The sequence below is a fragment of the Carcharhinus amblyrhynchos genome, chromosome 4 (genome assembly GCF_965287045.1).
Source record: "Carcharhinus amblyrhynchos chromosome 4, sCarAmb.v2.hapA, whole genome shotgun sequence".
NCBI classification, from domain to species: domain Eukaryota; kingdom Metazoa; phylum Chordata; class Chondrichthyes; order Carcharhiniformes; family Carcharhinidae; genus Carcharhinus; species Carcharhinus amblyrhynchos.
In genome coordinates, this window is record NC_137327.1 from 50607314 (window position 1) to 50629386 (window position 22073).

The following is a 22073-nucleotide window of genomic DNA, read 5'->3' on the forward strand; positions in this document are numbered from 1 at the left end:
TCTGTACAGCTATACGAAAAGAAGAGTCAAAAAACACTTCAGAGAAACAAGATGGTGGGCTAGTATCATGAGCCTGTTGACTCCTTTCTCTGTGGATTGATTGATCCCTCCCTTCTGTTTGAAAAAGCTCCTTTCTATTTTCTCCTTTTAAAATTGCATTGTTGTGATGACAAAAAGCGTTTGTTTTATTCTGTAATTATGTATCTCTATGCATCTGGTATGTAAATATTTTACCTCAAATAACGATGTATCATTGTGTATTATCAAAGTGATTCTTGATAGATCATTATGCTGCTCCTTAGCTTTCTTGAACAATTCTGCTGGGAGGTCCACCTCAAAATCAAAATCCTGTAGATCAGAGTTTTTTTCACCTATCTGTGCAAGACAAAGAACAATCATTGAACTGATTAGATTGTTCAATTGTAACTTTTAATATAATGGATTTGGATTGATACATTCATGCAAAATCAGTAATGTATAACAAGAAGTAACTTCTCAGATAACACATCAGTCCTTCACTACTGCACTGACACGTTAATGTAGATTGCGCTAAAGTACACAGAGAAGGGTTTGAATTCATTGCTTTCTGATCAGGAAGTTCAAGAATTTATAAATAAACCAAGTAGTTAAAATGAATGAAGAAATGTATTTACATATTGCCTTTCACAGTTCTTTTACATCGATGAATAAAGTAATGGGACTTGGACTTGATAACCTGTACTGTAGGGTTTCAAAGGAAGTAGCTACAGAGATCATGATTGCCTTGATTTTTGGTCTTTCAGAATTCCTTGGATGCTATAATGATCCTTATGGATGGAAAGGTATCAAATGTAACAACACTAGTGAAGAAAGCAGGGGTACTAAGGGCAGTTAGACTCACAGCATGGCTGGGGAAAATGTTAGAATTTATTATAAAGGGCATGGTAAGAGTATTTAGAGATGTGATCAGGTAAAGTTCATATGAATTTATGAAAGGGAGATCATGTTTGACAAAAAAGTTGAGAGATTTTGAGCCTATAACTAGCAGAATAAATAAGGGCAGACCAGTATATATAATGTATTTGGAGTTTCAAAGAATGTTTATGGTGTCAGACAGCAGGATATTACACTAAATTAGGGCTTGTGGAACTGGGGTAAATATTAGAATGGACTATGGACTGGCTACTGGACAGCAAGCAAGAACAGGACAAGAAACAGTTGAATGTACAAATATTACAGGAGGAGGACAGATTTTAGTGAGTTAAAAAGGAATCAAAGCTTTACCAAGAAGTCATTGGGTATATAAAAATATAAGGTGGGATTCTCCAATCTCATCCGTACCTGCCCCGTTGCCAAGAAAATGGAGAATTTGATGCTCAGCTAAAACTCCATTCACCGCAGGGGCACCAGGGGATCGCAGCCACGGATGAGGTTGGAGGTGTTCATGATTGAAATTTAAATAAAACAGAAAAATTAGACATTGGGTGATTGCATGATTGAGTACTAAGTTGAATCTCAAAGGTACTGAAGAAAGCTAAGAAAATAATTAAGAAGGTCAAAGACAGAGAACAAAAATGGATTAACAGCCAACATAAAAATAGTAAAATGGTAATGGGATGGACATGGGTCCATAGAGAAGAGAATCTTGTGGAGTTAGAGACCATATTAAGATACTAATGAGCATCTGCCCTCACTAGTAACGTGTATCCTACCAATGTAGCAGTAAAGGAGGAGGCAGTAATGAAATTGAATGGACACGTCCTCTACAATTATCCTCAATGCTACAAGACTGTGTCCTCAGCCCCTTTCTATACTCCTTGTATACTTATGACTGCATGGCCAAATTCCACCCCAACTCCATTTTCAAAGTTTTCTGATGACACCACTATTGTGGGTCAGATCTTAAACAATAAAGAGACGGAATATAGGAAAGAGATAGAGAATCTGGTGAAATGGTGCTATGACAATAATTTCTTCCTCAATGCCAGATTATCTAGACTAGATCCTATTGCCGCAACAGGTCCACAGCAGACGCCATCTCCCCGTCCCTATATGCAATCTTGCAACACGCGGATAACAAAGACATCTATATCAAACTTCTGTTTATTGACTACAGCTCAGTTTTCAACACCATTCATCCTACAAAAGACATCTTTAAACTTTATGGACTGGGGCTCAGCTCCTTCCTCTGCAATTGGATCCAAGACTTCCTAACCCACAGACCACAATCAGTAAGGATAGGCAACAGCAGCTCCACAATCATCCTCAACACTGGTACCCCACAAAGCTGTGTCCTCATCCCCTTATGATACTCCTAATACACCTATGACTGTGTGGCCAAATTCCCCTCCAACTCAATTTTCAATTTTGCTGATGCCACCACCGTAGTGGGTTGGATCTCAAACAATAATGAGACAGAGTACAGGAAAGAGGTAGAGAATCTGGTGAACTGGTGCAATGATAGTAATCTCTCCCTCAGTATCAGCAAAATAAAGGAGAAAGTCATTGACTTCAAGAAGCAAAGTGACATGCTCCTTTCTACATGGGTGAAATGTAAATGGTCGAGAGCTTCACGTTTCTAGGTGTCCAGATCACCAACAACATATCCTGGAACCTCCATGCAGACGCTTTAGTTAAGAAAGTTCACCAATGCCTTTATCTTCTCAGGAGGCTAAGGAAATTTGGGATGTCCACTATGATTCTCACGAACCTTTACGGAGGCACCATAGAAAGCATTCTTTCTGGCTGTATCAGAAAGAATGATACATTCTTTCTGATACAACCTTGATATGGCTCCTGCTCTGTTCAAGATGCAAAAAACTACAAAGGGTCATGAATGAAGCCCAGTCCATCACACAAACCAGCCTCCCATCCACTGACTCTGTCTATAGTTCCCACTACCTTGGAAAAGCAGCCACGTAATCAGTGACCCCACGATCCCCAGACATAATCTCTTCCACCTTCTTCTGTCTGGAAATTTGAGGTCATGTACCAACAGTTTCTTTCCTGCTGCCATCAGACATTTGAATGCTCTTACCTCGTATTAAGTTGAAATTTCACTACACCCTAGCTGTGATTGTAACATTACGGAATGTTTTACATTCTGTACCCTCTCCTTTGCTTCTCTATGTATGATATGCTTTATCTGTATTGTGCACCAGTAACAATACTTTTCACTGTATACTAATAGGTGTGACATTAATCAATCAAATCAAATAAATGAAGGAGACAGTCATTGACTTCAGGAAATGTAATGGAGGACATGCCCCGATCTATATCAATGGTGGAAATGGTCAACTTTCTAGGTGTTCAGATCACCAATAATCAGTACTGACCCCTCCATGTTGATGCAGATAGCATTTAATAAGACAATTAGGAATAACTTCTATCAATTGTAAACAAGAAAACAAACCCATGATATTGTATAAACCTTAACAGCTACGAATATTGTTCCAACACAAGCATCCCTACAAACATATAGTCCCATTCCAGGCTTAATATAGAATGTAAGTACACTCATGTGATGTTGGATCTTGCAGCTTTGCAATACCTACTGTGACTTGGTTGGTCCTTTAGATGGAGAATTGAAACTCTGACTTCCCTGATCTAGAGCTCCCAGTACACTTCGAGGTAGAGATAAAGCCACTACTGGCCCCTAGCTTTTAGACAGCAAATGACTTCAAGAGACAGAGGCAGTCTTTGTCTCTAGTTACTAGCTGGCCAGCAGCCAAGAGCTAAATTTCCAATACCAGGGAAAGACACGGAAATACACTTCTTGAAGCCTGGAGTCTAACAGTTTCTAACTAGCCAAACAAAGTGAATCCTTGAATTCCTCTGTGAAGGGACTACCATGACCTGTCAATCAGTGCTCCCACAACAATTCAAAAGGGTTGTAAAACTCCAGGACATTGCATTAGGCCCAAATTAAAAATAAACAAAAAGCCCATTTATATGGCTGTAGTAGCAATAAAATGACAGACAGTTTGATGCCTGCTAACAGCTGCAGAGAACATACTTAAAATACATTTCTTAAAGTCACAGAGCGAAAAGGTTAAGAAGAAGAAACAACTTGGAAGTGGATGGCTGTTTTGTGAGATTGCACTATCTATTAGATTGGCAGGTATGTTGGACCTGTTAGGCTTTTCTTGCCTTTTTTGTACACTGACATTTATTCTCATCATTCTACTAATGTACTACCAGTTTACTGAGTTAGGCTATATTATTGGCTGCAGATTTGTCTTGAGATGTACTGAGAACTGGCAAAATTATGAAGAGTATATTTTCTTTCCAAGCTAGATGAAACTAGTACCGGAGATAAACATAAATGGACCAAATTATCTAAATCTCATTAATTTCCTTTTACTTTCTTAGAGGTATATTAAAAGCTAAATGCAACTTGAAAAAAAGATCAAAATATCAGATATAAACTTTGAAATTTATATACATTGGAAACCATTTTAATTTGCTTTTACAAGGCAGACATTCTTTTCCATCTTCTTCATTAGGTCAGAGATCCAGGGTGAGCCCTTCTGGCCATCCTTGCTGGCGGGATGTCCTGGTCCCACCGCTAATGCACCGCCGCCATAGGTTTCCCTGCAGTGAGAAGTGCATTCAGCACGAAACCTTGTCGACAATGGTAGGACCTGAAGGTCCCATCACCAGTCGATGGTGAACCCCCTCCTTCTACTGCAGAAAATCCCATCCCCGAGAGTTGATTGTACCCATTGCAGCATCACTGGGCAATGTGTGAGTAAAAGACACTTACCCAAGTGGAATTGGCAACTAGTTTAAGTGGTTTAAATTCTGCGATAGAACCTTTTCTGCTATAAAGTTTCATTTTCCGGTTTATTTGTCTGAACTTGTCGCCTGAAATGGAACATCTTAATAGTCTTTTCAAGCATTTCCTTTGAAATCTGCAAGATTAAGCATGTTAAAATACACAAAGTGAGTTATGTAGATGGTAAAATTACATTTCATAAATTAATGACCAACAGATGAATTAGGAGCAGGAGTAGGCCACTTGGTCCTTCGAGCTAGCTCTGCCATTCAATAGGATCATGGCTGATCTACTGTAACTTCAACCCCACATTCCTGTTTGTGAGAAGTTTAAAATGGTTGCAGGTTGCTTTCAGAGCTGATCACCTGATTTAATGGTGATGTCATAGAGTGTTGTCACAGACTGCTGTTTTACTTTCAGTTTTGTATTCTGTGCATTGCAGAAAACATTTAGAATAAAACTCGTGTGTTAGTCTGCAAACCAAGTCTCTTCTTTCCATGTAAAACTCATAAACCCTAACAGAATTAGGACATCACACTGCCTATCCTGATAACATTTCACCCCCTTGTTAATCAAGAATCTATCTAGCTCTACATTAAAAATATTCAAAGATTCTGTGCCCTATTTTATTTCTAAGTGCTGGGCGGTTTTGAAACTAGCAGTGTTTCAGACCCAATGTTTAGACGAGTTCTGAGATGCCCCCATATGCACTCTGCCTGCAAAGATATCAGCGAATCTGAATTGTGCTGCACAAGTCTGTGAGCAGGGCCTAATGCCCCTAAAACTCTGCAGCTCTGATCAGAGCCTCCAACTGTGCATGTGCAAAACAAATGATGGAATGCTGCTGCTCTGCCACATTCCTCCCAGGTTGGATAATGCCTCCTTCTGGCCCCCACAAATATTGCCTCATCCCCCACAACATTGCTTGATCCCTTTATCAGCCTCACGCCCCTGCCACCTAGACTGATCACGGGCCCCTTCCCCCTTTCCAATCACTGGTTTCAGTCAGAATAGCAGCAGACCCCTTTTCCCCATTGATCTCAGGCACAGTGGCAGCAAACCCCTTTCCCCCACCGATCTCAGGCAGATTGGCAGAGGACCCTCTTCCCCTACCGATCTCAGGCAAAGTGGCAGAGGACTCTCTCCCCCTACCGATCTCAGGCAGAGTGGCAGCGGACCCTCGTCCCCCACCGATCTCAGGCAGAGACCCAGTGGACACCCTTCCCACACCGACATGCATCCTAGAATCATAGCTCTTTGAAAAGTTGAGAGGCTACAGCAGTGCATTTTGCAAGGTCTCTATGCACATGCTTCAGCTGGCAGAGTGCTGTGTGCACTAGGACCCAGCAGCATCCACAAGACCTGAGGTCAATGCTGAGACTCAGGTCCATACTACAAATCAGACATTAGGCACGCTGCTGAACAACAGCCCCCTCCACTGCCCCACACATTTGGAGAGCCCTCTGTCTGACTCGAGAAACCAAATGGCCACAATGACAGGACCCCTGTAAGTAGCAAAGAGCTGTTGGACACTCAGCACTTACCTCCTCACTAACCCTCACTGATGGAGCACCCAAATCAGACCTATATGGAGCATGTCTGTTTCATGCTGATTCTGGATGGGCAAACATGGTGGTAAAGGGGGGAGTGCCGGTAAAGTTGGGCGTGCAGCCCATTAAGTCAATTTAATTACATGCAAATGCATTTAAATTGTTGTGGTGACCTTTTTGGGCACAGTCCCAATTGGGGCAACTTTTGGGCATTGGTAAAGGAAGAACCGGTGTGGAGCTGGGCGCAGATCGCTCTACTCGCCTCATGCCCGACTGATCACGGGCCCCTTCCACCTTCCCGCTCATTGATCTCAGGCGGAGTAGCAGAGGATACAATGCAATGATAAAATGACGCCTTTTGTTTCCATTGTTTTTGGAGGATGAGAGTTCCAGACACTCATGGCCTTTTGAGAGAAAACATTTCTCCTCACCTCCATCTTAAATGAATAATCCCTTATTTGTAAACAGAGTCTTAGGTTCAACTAGTTATCTGAGTCTTTAAAGGACTTCATTGCCGTTCACTTTTTTTATTCTGTGGTTGGCTTTTTTTGACCCTGTTGTGGTAGAATATGCCATGGGGAATGTGACTCCCCAGCCAAAAGTTCATTAACTTCTGGAGACCAAACAATCCCAGCAGCAACAAGGCTGGAAAATCCCACCCAATGCTTTTCCCTTAATTTCTCCCTTTATCTGGCTTGTGTGTTAATAGGTTTCAGTAACTAACCTATAGATCTATGGTTCAATCAGGCATTGACTGCCCGCCAATGAGACAGCTCACGATGAGGCCACTGAGTATGCTGAGTATCATTCAGGATGCAGAATGATGCAAGTCTGGTTTAATTCCTGAGCCAGCTGGGCTCAGGGATAATAAGACTTTAGTGAATCACCCATGAGTCTAATTGACATCCCATAGCCAGCAGGTGGGATTCCTGAATCTGGCCCTTCCTCCCGCCAATAGCTGGTGTGAGTTTTCCCAATGTCCAGAATCTGATGCAGGCACTTCCGGCTGATTCTCCTGGCACCGTCCTGCATTTTGGTCTGCTCTGGTGGGCAATATATTCCATCCAGTGTTTCCAATGCTTGATTTTGAAAACATTGGTGTCATAAAGTAACAAGAAAATGTTGTAGGTCTACTTGTTAGTGATTTAATTAAAGAGGCACAAGGTGGAAGGGCATTTATAAAAAAGGGGGCAATCTTACTACCTCGCCCTGCCAACCAAAAGGCAGGGTGAGCCGATAAGACTGCAAGAGGGCTGAGAAATTGGGTTTGCGCTCAATTTTCATAGAATCATAGATTCCTTATAATGCAGGAGGCCATTCAGCCCATCGTGTCTGCACCAAGAACAATCCCACCCAGGCCCTATCCCCATAACCTCACATATTTACCCCGGCTAATCCCTCTGACCGACGCATCCCAGGGTCAATTTAACATGGCCAATCAACCTAACTCACACACCTTTGGACTGTGGGAGGAAACCAGAGCTCCCAGAGGAAACCCACGCAGACATGGGGAGAATGTACAAACACCACACGGACAGTAACCCAAGCCAAAAATCGAACCCAGATCCCTGAAGCTGAGGCAGCAGAGCTAACCACTGTGCCACCGTGCTGCCCATATCTTACAGGCACCGGATATCTAGTGAGATTAGCCCTCATTGCATTGTGTGTTTGCCAAAGAGGCCAGAAATGAATTGTACTGCTCTGTTAGGGAAGTGATAGCCAAGTAGTATTATCACTAGACTATTAATCCAGCAACTCAGCTCATGTTCTATGGACCTGATTTCGAATCCCACCATGGCATTTGGCGCAATTTGAATTCAATGAAAAAAAAATCTAGAATTAAGAATCTATTGATAACCATGAACCTATTTGGTTTACTAATGTCTTTAGGGAAGGAAATCCTTACCTGCTCTGGCCTACATGTGACTCCAAAGCCACAGCAATGTGGTTGACTCCCAACTATCCTCCAAGAGCAACTAAGGATGTGCAATAAATGATGGCCAACCAGCAAAGCCAATGTCCCACAAATGAATAAAAAAAACTGAGAAGTTTTAAAATAAACGACTGTAAACAAAACAGATCATTAGAACAAAATTTATAAGGGGTCTGTTCTTTTCTAATTCCTATTTAGTTTTCAATTAAAGACTAAGAAGGGTGATTCTCCCCCCAAAAAACTAAGTACCCAATGGGTGGGAAAACAGAAGATTTTTCTTCCAGCTTTTTTGGGCATACTTGGTTGAATGTATCTCCGGCACTGTGTGCATCACATAGTGCCACAGGGGGATTCATGCTGGTAAGGGGGCAGTAGGGACTGAGCCCTCTGGGGAAGCCAACAGCATAGTACTGATAGGCTATTGTGCATGCACGTCAGTGGGGAGATTGGCGCATGCACACTGGCTGCCCCTGTAGCCAGCCTCCAAATCACCGACATCCTGATTCCTTCTCAGTTGCCCCCTCCTCATGATCAGCTCTTATTTCCCTCCGACTATGTACACTGCCTCCCACCCCACCAATCCCTAAGGCAGAGTGCGCAACGGGTCGCACCCCCCCCCCCACTCACCCTGCCCCTCCCCCACCACCACCACCGATCGAGGCATCCCCACCACCAATCGACCCTGCACCATGGCATTGCCTGGTGCCTGGTGGGCAGTACCAGTGTGCTCAATGGGCAGTGCGAGGTTGCTAGGCTGGCAGTGCCCGGCTTGCACTGCCCACGGGGCATGCATCCTGCCCCTGACTTCCTGGGGGGCCTCAATGGCCTCTGTCCTGACCAGGGGGCTGATTGTGCCTGGTTCACTTTGACGAAGACCAGCCTTAATGCCTGCTGGTGGGAATCTCTCCCAGTGGTGGGGGAGAGAGATTAGCGAGCCCAGAGATTACTGTCCCTGGCTGGATAAGGATATGGAAATGTGAATTTCCAAATTGTAATCAGCCTCATGCTGAGTTCCGGTGTGAGGCTGATTATGTCAAATAAAATGTCCTGGGAGACTCGCAATCGGCCAGATGCTGGTTGCAAATCCTGCTACAGGCCCCAGCTGATATTTCCTGGCATGCCGTACTTCTTGAGCAGCACAGCAGGATGGGAGAACTTTTCTTTTTTATGTCTTTTCCTTGATTATACTGAAAGCATTGGCTCAGACCACATAAACTTACTTTTTCCAATTTTTCTTTTTGATTTCTGTTTTCTTTCCACTGCATTCCTGTATACCTTTGATTATTTCATCACAAAAACTTGCATGTGACTGTTCTGAAAAGGAATGACAAATGAAAATTGATTTCAGGGTCAATTTTTCAGGCTGCTGGTCCCAACCGGGATTCCCAATGACCCGTTGAATTGGACATGAGGGACAAATCGGGCTTTTCGCCCGGCGTCAGACCGTGACTTCTGACCCACTGAGCCTGGCCAGAGTGTAGGTTCTCATTCAGTGCAGTCCTGTTTTATATGAACTTTACTTCAATTAGTGGGCTGGAAGCCTGATTCACTTGTCTCCCGGAATACTTCCACCACATCCCACCTCAGTGGGATGTTCCATAGGTGCCAATTAGTCCTGCTCCTGAAAGTTGGGACCAGGCCTCATGGACTCCAAGAGGGATGGGGGGAATGAGATAAAAATTGCCTCCAACTGTGTCCATCAGTTCCTGTGCCACTGCCAGGTTGCAAAGGGGGGCCCCTCAAAGGACCTACAGATTGAAGGTGCGCTTAGGCTTGGGGAATAATGTTGACCTTGGGGCTATCCCGGGGAATGGGACTCTCATGACTGGACCTCCTTGTTGCCCTGGAAAATGTGGAAATCACTCTTTGGATAATTTTAGGCATCTTTCTAGTAAAAAAACTTTATTATTGTCCCAGTTCTGTAAAATCTTTGAAGTGGCCTGGTCCCATTAAAATCCATTCCTCTGGAACTTATGGAAGCTTTCAAAATCACAGCCGCACTTTTTTCTATTGTAGAGGTTGCTTTTGGCTGATTTCAATAGCCGCAGGTATTATCTGACCTCTTTGAAGTGTTTTGATAGACAGGAGCTGTCTTTTTCACTAGGGAAATTCCCTTGCTTTCTCTCAAGCCCCAGCTGCTCTGAAAACTCTTAGAACTGCTTTGGTTGGCAGAAACATTCAGTTTCACCCCAGGGAGATTACTTTCCTTTCTCTCTCAAGCCCCAGCTGCTCTAAAACCTCTTTGAGGTGCTTTGTTGGACAGAAACATTCGATTACATTAGGGAAATCCCCCTTTACAGCTTGAATGAGCTCAGCAGCCCTGAAAATTCTTGTAACTGCTTTGATTGACAGTTCCAGAGCAGATCAAAGAGGGAATTAGCCAAAGTTTGCTTATAAGGAACTGATTATCATTTGCTGCTCAAAGTTTTTCTGACTGATAGCCCCAGGGCAGATCAAAGAGTTCATTGCTGATACATCAGTTCACATTAAACCTGAAGTGCTTCCTTTTTTCACCACACCTCTTCTGTCTGGCCCCATTTTTTTAACAGTACATTTTTTCAAGACCCTGACTCTCCCTGGAAAGGCAAATATGATTTCTAATATCTTTGTTTCCTTCCTGCAAAGCTTTTCACTGAACTCATAAACTTCATATCACCATTTCTTTTTCTCTTGCTGTTTATTTTCTAATTCTGCCAGACTTCAAGGTTGGATAGGCTGGGCTTTTTAGCTTTGAGATAGAGGAGGTTGTGGGAAGATTTAATTCAAGTACTTATGATAATGACAGGGCTTTGACAGAATGGGAATGGAAGGATCTATTTCTAAAAGCAGAGGAGTCACCAGGCGGTATAGATTAAAAGTGATAGGCTGAAGAATTAAAAGGGATTTTTGGAGACATTATTTTAATCTGAGAATGAGGGTAGGTGGTGGGGTGAGGTAGAGGCAGAATGCTTCTAAAACATGGGTGGTTATCCATTAGAAGTACCATGATCCAAGGGGCTACTGCCAAGGGCTGAAAAGTCAGCTGGCAGACATTGGGTGGGCTGAATGGCCATCTCCTCTGCTATTATTATCTATAAATCTATAGCCAATCTCCTCACTTTATCCAACAAGACCCTCAGAAGGACCATTCATAAAAGTTAAATAAGTCATCCAAACAATTCTGCCAAATAATATGAGATGAGATGCAGAATCTTGTCCATTTGAACATTTGGTATTTCATTGACTCTTAGAAATTTCACTTTTGTTGTGGCTCCCTTAGGTTAGAAATTGAGCCTAGAGTTATGACAATATCACACTTAACAAACACGCCAGATCCTACATCTGAAGACTGTTAACCAAAGCACAGACTTTCTACATGATTTTGCTTTCTCATCATCAGTGTTTGCCTTCTTAAGAACTGTGCCTAATATTTCATTGGCACTCTGGGACACCATGAGGACATGATAATGTGCTATGCAAGATATGATGGTTTTCTCATTATTTTCAGCGCCTACAAGTGAGATGGTGGGCAGTTGGTCATTGGGATGTATGCAAGGTCTGATATTTGGGTAACTCTCCTTCCCTATGTGGGGAGTGTGGGGACTTCCAATGATTGAATGGGATTGAAGCCTTCTATGTACGAATTTATATATCTGATCCATTGAAGACATGGCCTGAGAAGGCAAGAAATCATTGGTTATTGATTCCCCCCTATGCTACCTACTGGATGTCATGGAGGACTGCTGCAATGTCCTCTACTCTCCCAAATTGGCCATTGGATGCTGCTCTCCACCAGTTAGAACCTTATCAGCAATGAGTGCTCCCAAGCCTCTTCATTGTTTGAAGCCTGATATTTAATTGGCCACTTTCTGATTGAAGTTGGTGGTTGGCTTGTGATGCTCATGTCATTATGGCCCATGTTGCAGGATACTTATCCAAGAGAAGAATCACTCTGACTCAATATCCTCCTTGTGAAACCTTGAGGCTCTGAGGGCATCTAGGGCCTGCCTAGAGTGGCCTGTGCAATGGTGACTTTTCCTGTACCGGTGGCTTTGTCAACCTCATCTGTTTTGATATCCTCCTGATTGGAGGAGGCATGCAGTCGTCATCAGACAACTGTTCCTCCCTTTTCAGTGTGCAGTAAAGAATGATGGATCCTCTGTGGAGTGTAGTGCAGTGATCCTCCAGATCTGCTGAGGCATCACAATCACACGTCTACTATTCTTATGGTCTACTCCACCAATGTGAGGGTGGTGGTATGAGCTACATTGTACTTCTGTCTGATGCATTTTGTGGCTGGCGCAAGGGCGTCAACAGTCATGTCTTTTCATGGTAACCTTTTGTAACCAAGCAGCTAACCCTTGATCCTCTGTGGTCTCTCTAAAGTCCAGAAAATGAGACCTATCCACGATACGAGTCCAGATATTTTCCAGGAGCATCCTTCATTTTTGGGAACCTGGAAATCACAGCGATGCCCAGTTGCCCTGGAGTCCTGGCTGGCTTGGCTGCTATCAGAGTTAATATATTTGTGGGCCATGGCGCAAAGGGCATCTGTTATCACCTGGATACATTTGTGAATGGAAGCATGAACAATCCACAGAGTTTCCAGTGGAGCCCTGGAAGGAGTTAATAGCGTAGAATTTAAAGTTGCAGGGACTTTAACAGTTGCTGCCAATGGATGTCCTCCCAGTCCTTGTGGTGTCAAATTCTGCAGAATGCGGTAGATGTGAGCCAGCAGATTGCTGGGCATGCAGGGGCGTCAGTGACATTGCCTCTTGCTCGTCTGCAGGAAAGACATCAGCCTTCTGCAGATCCTCAGTCTTGAGAGCCACCTACTCATGATGTTCACGTGAGCCTCATCCTCTGCATCTCGAGAGGCACCTGCTGCCTTTTACTCACGAGAGGCTAGCTCTTTCCTTTGATGGTCCAGGTGCCTCAATCCCTCTCCTCTCTTCTTTGCTCCTGTACTTGGTGATGCAGGCTGTTATAAGTCCAGCATCCATCTCCTATTGAAGGTATCCTCTCTGCTCCACAAATCAGAAAAAGACATGAGTGAGCATGAGCCTCCAATGTCCTATTTCTATCGATTAATACTGTGTGGCTGCGGGTTCAAGTTGTTGGGTCCAGTGTCTGCCCCTAACAGGCAGTGAAATCTTGACCATTGCACTTTACCTCACATGGTGGCCTGAGCAAGACTTCACCACTGAGTTCCTCAGAGTTCCGTCCTGGGCCTAATCATCTTCGACTGCTTCGTCAATGACCTTCCTACCATCATGATGGCAGGGGGGTGTTTGCTGATGATTGTACAATGTTCAGCACCATTCAGAAATCTTCAGATACTGAAGCAGTCCATATTCAAATGCAGCAAAACCAGGAAAATTTCCAGATTTGTGACAAGTGGTGAGTAACATTCACACCACAAAAGTGTCAGGAAATGACAATCTCCAGCAAGATAGAATCTAATCATGACTCTTGACCATCACTGAATCCCTCATTATCAACATCCTGGGAGTTCACAATTGACAAGAAACTGAACTGGACCAGCCTTATACCTGGTGTAGCTACAACACAGGTAAAGGCTAGGAATCCTGATGTGATTAATGCACGTCCTCACCATCGCCATCCCCTCCTCCAAGCCACAGACAAATCAAAAGTCATGAGTGTAACTATATAGTTTATCTTGGGTAATGGGACGAGGTGGTAGAATGGTCAAGGGTGTCACAATCGGGACACGGAGGGGTTGGAGAGTCAGCATTCCGGGGGTCCTGGGCTGGCCAGTGATTGAGCGAGCCAGCAATTGGGAGGCTGACAGTGTGGGGTCACTGCACATGGGCAGAGACCGCTCGGCCTCAGCCTCCTGGGGAGGACTAGGCCCCTCCAGTTTTCTCGAGATTTCAACACTTCCGCCCAATGTGTGAGATGTTTCCACTTCATCAAGAGGATACTTGGTGAACTCTGCCACTTGCTTGGTGACCCACAGCCTCAGGATTGGGTGAGGCATTGCCAGTGGCCAAGAAGTGACAATGAACTTTTATGTGAGTTAACATTCAGTAAAAGAGCTGAATGTTGCAACTGTTGTTAGTTTGAAATTGGCACCAAAAGTGTTACATAAAGGGAAGGTTCTTAAGGGAATCTGAGTTGACTCTGTCCTTGGGTTGTCACATTAAACTAGAGTGCTTGGAAAGAGTTTAAATGATTAGACAGATAAGAAGCAAGAGGGGAAGAACCAACGTCGATGCGGAGAGAACACCAGAGTTGTGGACCTAAACGTTCCCTTCCTGGCCGGGCTGCTGGTGGTCAGCTCATCCTCAGTTCCCTATGCCCCAATAGATCCATTCCTTACCCTCCCACTGTTACTGATCACTGTGTTCTCTTGGGCACAATGCTGAAACAAAAGCCACCACAGAACAAATATTCCAAACTAAATTTCCAATATTCTGTACCAAATCTAACAAATTACACTTGTAAACTCCTTTCGTGCCTGCCTTGTGGTTCCTTTGCTTGTCCTAGGGTGCCTATGCAGTTCTAACCTAATGGCTGCAGGATGTTTAAAGAAGGCTGCTGCTGAACAGTGGGAGATATAGCAGGTGGCTTTGGAAGATGTCTTGGAGTTGCTCTGGGTCTAAAAGACCTCGCTTTGGACTTCACCACCTCAATATTGGCAGCAGCTATCTGAGCTGGCAGGTTGACTGGAAGCAATAAGGGTATTGGTGGAGTGGCACTGGTGGTCAAAATGTCACTCTTTGTTCAATCATAGCATCCTTACCTCTGAATCAGAAGCTTGTGGGTTCAAACCTCACAACAACGACTAAAACAATCAAACTCGGCTGAGATTTCAATGGCAGGCTGAGGGAAGGATGCAGATGCTGTCCTTCATTTGAGAAACTAATGAGAGGTCTTGAGCACCCTCAGAGGTTAAGATAAAAGATTTGTTCACTCTAATTGAGCATGAGCAGAAGAATAATCTTGGCCAACATTTATCCCACATTCAGCATATCTAAATTAAAACAGACAGGCCAATCATCCGACTAACTGCTAAAAACGGATATTTCCTCTCCAAAAACTGGATTTAAAAGTGACAAAACATCAAAAATATTTCATTTTCTGTCACGCACTTTTGGAGATCCTGAGCTTATGAAAGGTGTTTTTAAATGCATTGTTGATCATTTTCACCTTCTAATGTGTAATAATTGTCATAACATTTTTAATGTTTTGCAGTAGGAAAGGTAAAGGAACTAATAGTGAGCCGAGATTCCCAATAAAGTTTGAAAATTAGGATACTCACTATTAACGTTGTCACCACGGCCCCAACCATTATCTTCTCCAGAACACCTCGTCATATCATTTTCTGTAGAGATGAAAAGAAACAGCTGTAAATATTGTAAGTCACTAAAATAAAATCGCTCAGTCTCTCCCTTGTTTTTAGTTCTTATGACAGTGATGCCAGCCAACAGTTTAAAACATTAGTTTGAAGAACAAAGAACAAAGAACAACACAGCACGGGAAACAGGCCCTTCGGCCCAACAAGCCCACGCCGCCATTTTAACACTATGAGTGCCCTCCTCTACCCATGACCTTTGTCTACACCTATTGGGGAAGATTGAAGGAAGACTAATTTAGAGACAATTTGTTACACCAATCAGCCTAAGAGCACGTTTTTGAGATGTGGGAGGAAACCGGAGCACCCGGAGAAAAACCACGCAATCACGGGGAGAATGTGCAAACTCCCGCAGACACAGGCCCAAATCCATGTATCTGCACAGCAAACAGTGATAGTCACTGAGCTGTCATGTTGCCAGTCAGATGGTCCAGTTTAAGCACACACTAACGACGTGAAGCACTAGGCAACTCTCGAAGCAACATCCAAGAGCAGCCCTCGCACGACCCACCGCGTGTATGCCCCTTGTTGGGCAACAAGGTGGACCCAATCACCTGTGAAGTAAAAGATATGACATCAATGAACATGCAAAACTTAGACATTTACGGAATCCCCAGAAGCACAGAAATAAAGCAGTGAGCCATGAAATATGTTGGAAGGTCCATAGGAATCAATTGATTCCCAGGGACGTCCCAAAGCTCTTGACTTTTATTTAGAACAGTCTCCTGTATCCCTCCATCTCTAGTCTGCTCATGTGCCTGTCTAAGTAAGCCTTAAACAACCCCAGCGTGCCTGCCTCCACCACCCTACTTGGCAGTGCATTCCAGGCCCCCACCACCCTCTGAGTGAAAAACCTCCCTCTAACATTCGAGTTATACCTCGCACCCCCCCCCCCCCCTCACCCAAAGCCCATGGCCCCTCCTAATTATTGTATCCAACCTAGGAAAAAGCTTACCACTGTTCACATTATCTATACCCTTCATAATCTTATACACCTCTACTAGATCTCCCCTCATTCTCCGCCTTTCTAAGGAGAACAGCCCCAATTTGCCCAATCTCTCATCATAGCTAAGACCTTCCATGCCAGGCAACATCCTGGTAAACCTCCTCTGCACTCTCTCCAGGGTCTCCACATCCTTCCGGTAATAAGGCGACCAGAGCTGGATGCAGTACTCCAAATGCGGGCGAACCAACGTTCTATACAACTGCAACATTAGACGCCAGCTTTCATACTCTATACCCCTCCCTATTAAGGCAAGCATACCATAGGCCTTCTTCGTCACCTTCTCCACTTGTTCTGCCACCTTCAAGGACTTGTGTACTTGCAACCCCAGGTCCCTCTGCATTTCTATACTCTTAATAGGCCTACCATTTATTGTGTAACTCCCCCCTACATTCTTTCTTCTGAAATGCATCACCTCACATTTATCTGGATTAAATTCCATCTGCCATTTCTCTGCCCAGTATACCAGCCTATCTATATCCCTCTGTATTGCCTGACACTGCTCCTCACTATCAGCAAGTCCAGCCATCTTCGCATCATCTGCAAATTTGGGTTAAAACATTCGTCAAAAAATTCACTTCCTAACATATTCAGAACTCGTGGAAGAGCAGAGGGTTAAAACTGCAAGGTTAGCAGCAGAAATGGCAGATGATTATCAATTAATTCATAACTCAAAGTTTGGTTTGCAACATCAGTTTCAGACTGTGAGGGATACAAACTGGGGAAAAGAAATTCCTCGGTGGTAAAGGTAAAGGGGACCATGTGAGAGATAATAAAGACTGTACTCAGGTTTAAAAGGAAATGCAAGAATGTGGAAGAGAAATGAAAAGCCTCGAATGTTTTCACTGTAATAAATTAAGCCATGCAAAGTTGCAGTGTTGATAGTTTAAGCAAAGCACAGGGAAGGCTGACTTGGTAAAAGAGGATAAACCAATGGGGTTTATTAAAGTGGTGAAGGAACGAAAGAGGTGCAAAAGAATATACATCCTGGTCAGGAGCTGATTAATAAGAAGGTGCCAGATCTCTTTAAAGAGCTGACATGCATGGATAAAGTTTACTGATGATAGAAATGTCAAAATGTTAAGAGAAACGGGAGCAAGTCAATCTTTGATAGTAAGAGATGAGGAGTTATGTAGTTTAGAAGGAATATTGCCAAAAAAGATAGCAATGTGTGGAATTCAGGCTGAGAAGAGTAGTGTTTGATTATATGAGGTGAGGTTGGAAAGTTCAGCGCAGAGTGGTGAAGTTGTAGAAGCTGCAATAGAGAAATGATCTTTTCTAGGAATAAAGTTTATCTTGGGTGACGATAGAGCTGGATCACAGGTGGGAGTGATGCCTACTGTGGTTGAAAAACCAGTGGAAAATCAAACAACTGAGTTGTTAAAGAATGCATATCCTGGGATTTTTCCTGATTGTGTAGAAAGAAGATCACAAAGTCACAGTTTAAGACAGGAGGAGAAATCAAAAAGTGAAGATAAGGAAGTTGAAGTTCAATAATTGGAAATGATTTTTGATCAGATGATTGAAAAAGAACTAGAAGAGGTGGAAGATGGGGTGGATATCTTTGGTTCAGGAAGTGGCAGACTTACAACAGAAGGATCTAGAAATAAAACAGTTGTATCAGAAAGCGTACACAGTACAGAAATCTGAGTGTATGCCAGAATGATGAGGAAATGGAGACCGTTACATAGTCAGGCAGATGAATAGTAGGCAGAAGTTCATCAAGTGGAATTGCCGGAAGGGTATAGAAAGGAGGTGCTGTAAGTAGCACATGGGGTACCAACAGGAAGTCACTTGGGAATAAAGAAAACTGAGTTAACATTTTTATTGGCCTGGATTGCACAAATGTGTAGTTAAATTTAATTGGTCATGTCACACACGTTAGTGCACAGGGAAACCTCAAGTGGTGAAAAAACCTTATTATCCATTCTAGCATTTGAGGAACGATTTTCAAGGCTCTTAATCCCTAAAACGAAAAGTGGGAAGCAATATCCATTGACCATAATGGATGTGTCTACCAGGTTTCCAGAGGCTATTCCATGATGCAATATTACAGCTGGAAGGATTGTAGAGGAGTTACTTAATTTTCTTTACTAGATATGGACTACCCACAGAAATACAGTCTGATTAAGGATCAAATTTACATCAAAGTTATTCAAGGAGGTTGGGACAGCTCGGGAGTAAAGCAATTTAAATCAACTGCATTTGATCCACAATCCAGGGCATGTTAGAGCCGTGGCATTAACTTTTACAGACAATGCTGAGAGCTTATTGTCAAGATTATCTGGAGGATTGAGATAAAGAAATTCCATTTGAACTCTTTGAAATTGGGGATGCAGCTAACGAGTCAATCAAATTCAGTCCATTTGAATTGAAATTTGGCGATGAGGTACGAGGACCACTTAAATTGATTAAGTAGAAATTGGTGAGTCAGCGATCTGAGACTACTTTATTGTATTATGTGTCAACTTTTAGGGAAATGTTGACTACAGCAGGTGAATTGGCTAGACAACATTTAAACGTGACGCATCATATGATGACACAGGAAGCGGATAAGAAATCAAATATTTGCAGTTTTGTCAGTGTGGGTGAACCTTTAAAAGCAAGGTTTTGTGGTCCTTATGAAATTGAGTGAGGAGAATTATTTGATAAGTATGCCAGATAGAAGAAAACCTCAAAGAGTGTGTCATGTGAATGTGCCGAAAAGATATTTTGCTAGGGACAGGAATTACTGAGTTATCTTCCAGAGGAAAATTGAATTTACTTGAAAGAGTTGTTAATATCAAATGTGGGAATAAGTTGGGAAGTGCTAAAACGTTATACATGATGTAGATGGGGGAAATGCTGCTCCAATTAAATAACATCCTTGCAGACATAGCCTTTTCAAGTTGGCCCAGGTTCAGAAAGAGAAGATGATGTTTACTTGATCTGAGAAGTAGCAGCCGAAAGTCTCGATCAATCACTGGTAGAAGTGGAGAAGGAGAACCTGTTACTGGACAATAATGTGATTAAAGAAACTGAGAAAATATGGAAACAGATACAAGACAAATCAACCGTTTTGGAACCTGTTACCAAGTTGTTCAAATTGCCTGAATGTAAATTGCAGGACTGTCAAAACAGCTCATTACGCAAAGAGAAATGTTGATAAATCAACAGTTGTGTGTGATCACAAAAAGGAGTTTGAGGAGAGGGAGTACTGTCCTACTGTGGATCAAAGGAAAAGACAAATGAGAGTGTTTGCCAAAACTGTACCATTATCTGAAATGAGCTGCTGTCATGATGAATCCAGAGTCTGGGCAGACCTGGATGTCCAGTGAAACAGTGCTGTTCACAGCTGGTGTTCCAACAAATTACAATGGTTTTCACTTCACCATAACTACCACAGTGATTCCTGGAGCCATGGTTGTTATGGATTCTGACATCCCTGTGAAAGGCTCATGGCATGGGGGACAGGCTAGTGGACCCGGAGACTTCTGTCCTGGGCCTGCTAATACCACTTAAAACAGATGCAGATGAAGAGCTGCAGATATAATGCAGCTCTATGTGTATTTCTGGTGCGAGCTGATGGCGACAGAAAATGCTCTTGGGGCTGGACCACATTAACCTGGCGCTACCAAAATCTCCTGGCTTGCTGCATTAAAAAATCAGCGCAGTGGGATAGAGAATCGCCGCCAAATGTTTAACCGAGCCAAACTCAAAGGCCAGGCTGATTTCATAAAATGCCTTGGAGTATCTGACGTGGATTATAACAGAAGAATCTGGGGGTGATTCTCCCACCTCGCCCCATTAATTCTCTAGCTCAGCGGGGTGGGAGAATCTTGTGGCGGGACATGCGTGGGATTCATGCAGGCGTTCCCACCACACAACATCTGCCAATGCCGGATTTCCAGTGCCATCAGATCCATGCTGGAAACCGGCAGAATGTCAGGTGAATTTAAATTTTTATTTACATCTAATTTTAATGTAATTGGTGGGCCTGGAACTGAATTCTCTGGGCCTGCTTCTTCTCCCACCCCGACAAAGTATATCACTCTCACAGGGGTTACACTAGCTCCCCACTTTCAGGGGGCGAGCTGCGGGTTGTGCCCACTGGACATGGACACCTTGGCAGTGGCAGCCTGTGTACCCTGGCACTGCCCGTGAAGGGATGGAGGAGTTTACACTGCAGGGGTTGGAGTGGCTAGAAATCGGGGCAGCCTGAGATAGGGTGGGGGAGGAATGAACAAGTGACATAGGGGATTGGGTGGTAAGCACTCCAGGGGCCCCGGGCTGACCAGTGAATGGGCTAGCCAGCAATTGGGACGATGACCGGGTGGGGCCCCTGCACATGTACAGAGTCCCATAGGCCTCAGTCTCCTGGGCCGGACTAGGCAGAATGTCAGCAACAAGGGTATTGGTGGAGTGGCACTGGTGGTCAAAATGTCACTCTATGCTCAATCATAGCATCCTTACCTCTGAATCAGAAGCTTGTGGGTTCAAACCTCACAACAACGACTAAAACAATCAAACTCGGCTGAGATTTCAATGACAGGCTGAGGGAAGGATGCAGATGCTGTCCTTCATTTGAGAAACTAATGAGAGGTCTTGAGCACCCTCAGAGGTTAAGATAAAAGATTTGTTCGCTCCAATTGAGCATGAGCAGAAGAATGATCTTGGCCAACATTTATCCCACATTCAACATCTCTAATTTAAAACAGACAGGCCAATCATCAACTAACTGCTAAAAACGGATATTTCCACTCCAAAAACTGGATTTAAAAGTGACTAACCATCAAAAATATTTCATCTCCTGTCATGCACTTTTGGAAATCCGGAGGTTATGAAAGGTATTTTTAAAATGCATTCCTGATCATTTTCACCTTCTAATGTGCAATATTTATCACATCTTTTTTAATGTTTTTTTGCAGTAGGAAAGGAACTAAAAGTAAGCAGAGATTCCCGATAAAGTATGAAAACTGGATACTGACCAGCAATCACTTTACAAAGCTCATTGAATTCGTTTCCTGTAGAGATAAAAAAAACAGCTGTAGATATTGGAAGTCAGAAAAATAAAATCGCTAATCCTCTCCCTTGTTTTTAGTTCTTATGACAGCGATGCTAACCAAAAGTTTAAAACATTAGTTGAAAACTTAGTTTAAAAATTCACTACCTGACATAATCAAAACTCATGTGGAAGAGCAGAGGGTTAAAACTGCAAGGTTAGCAGCAGAAATGGCAAATGATTATCAATTAATTCATAAATCAAAGTTTGGTTTGTAACATCAATTTCAGCCTGTAAGGGATACAAACTGGAGAAAATAAAACCCCAGGTTGTAAAGGTAAAGGAGAACACGTGGGTGATAATAAAGACTGTATTCATGGTTAAAAGGAAATGCAGGAATGTGCAAGAGTATGATGAAAAGCCTCAAATGTTTTCACTGTAATAAATTAGGCCGTGCAAAGTTGTAGTTTTGGTGGTTTAGAAAAGCACGGGG

The 22073-nt window shown here is 43.2% G+C and overlaps 1 protein-coding gene across 1 annotated transcript in view; it reads right to left on the reverse strand.

The window, feature by feature from the left end:
* The window catches only part of LOC145342423 (adhesion G-protein coupled receptor G5-like), a 78776-nt gene that overhangs the window by 40210 nt on the left and 16493 nt on the right, over positions 1-22073 (reverse strand). The window contains exons 3-6 of the mRNA XM_080187987.1: positions 15504-15566; positions 9460-9553; positions 4745-4892; positions 235-375 (exon numbers count right to left, since the gene is read on the reverse strand). Coding sequence (XP_080044113.1) covers positions 235-375; positions 4745-4892; positions 9460-9553; positions 15504-15566 — 446 coding nt within the window. The remainder of the gene's footprint in view (positions 1-234; positions 376-4744; positions 4893-9459; positions 9554-15503; positions 15567-22073) is intronic.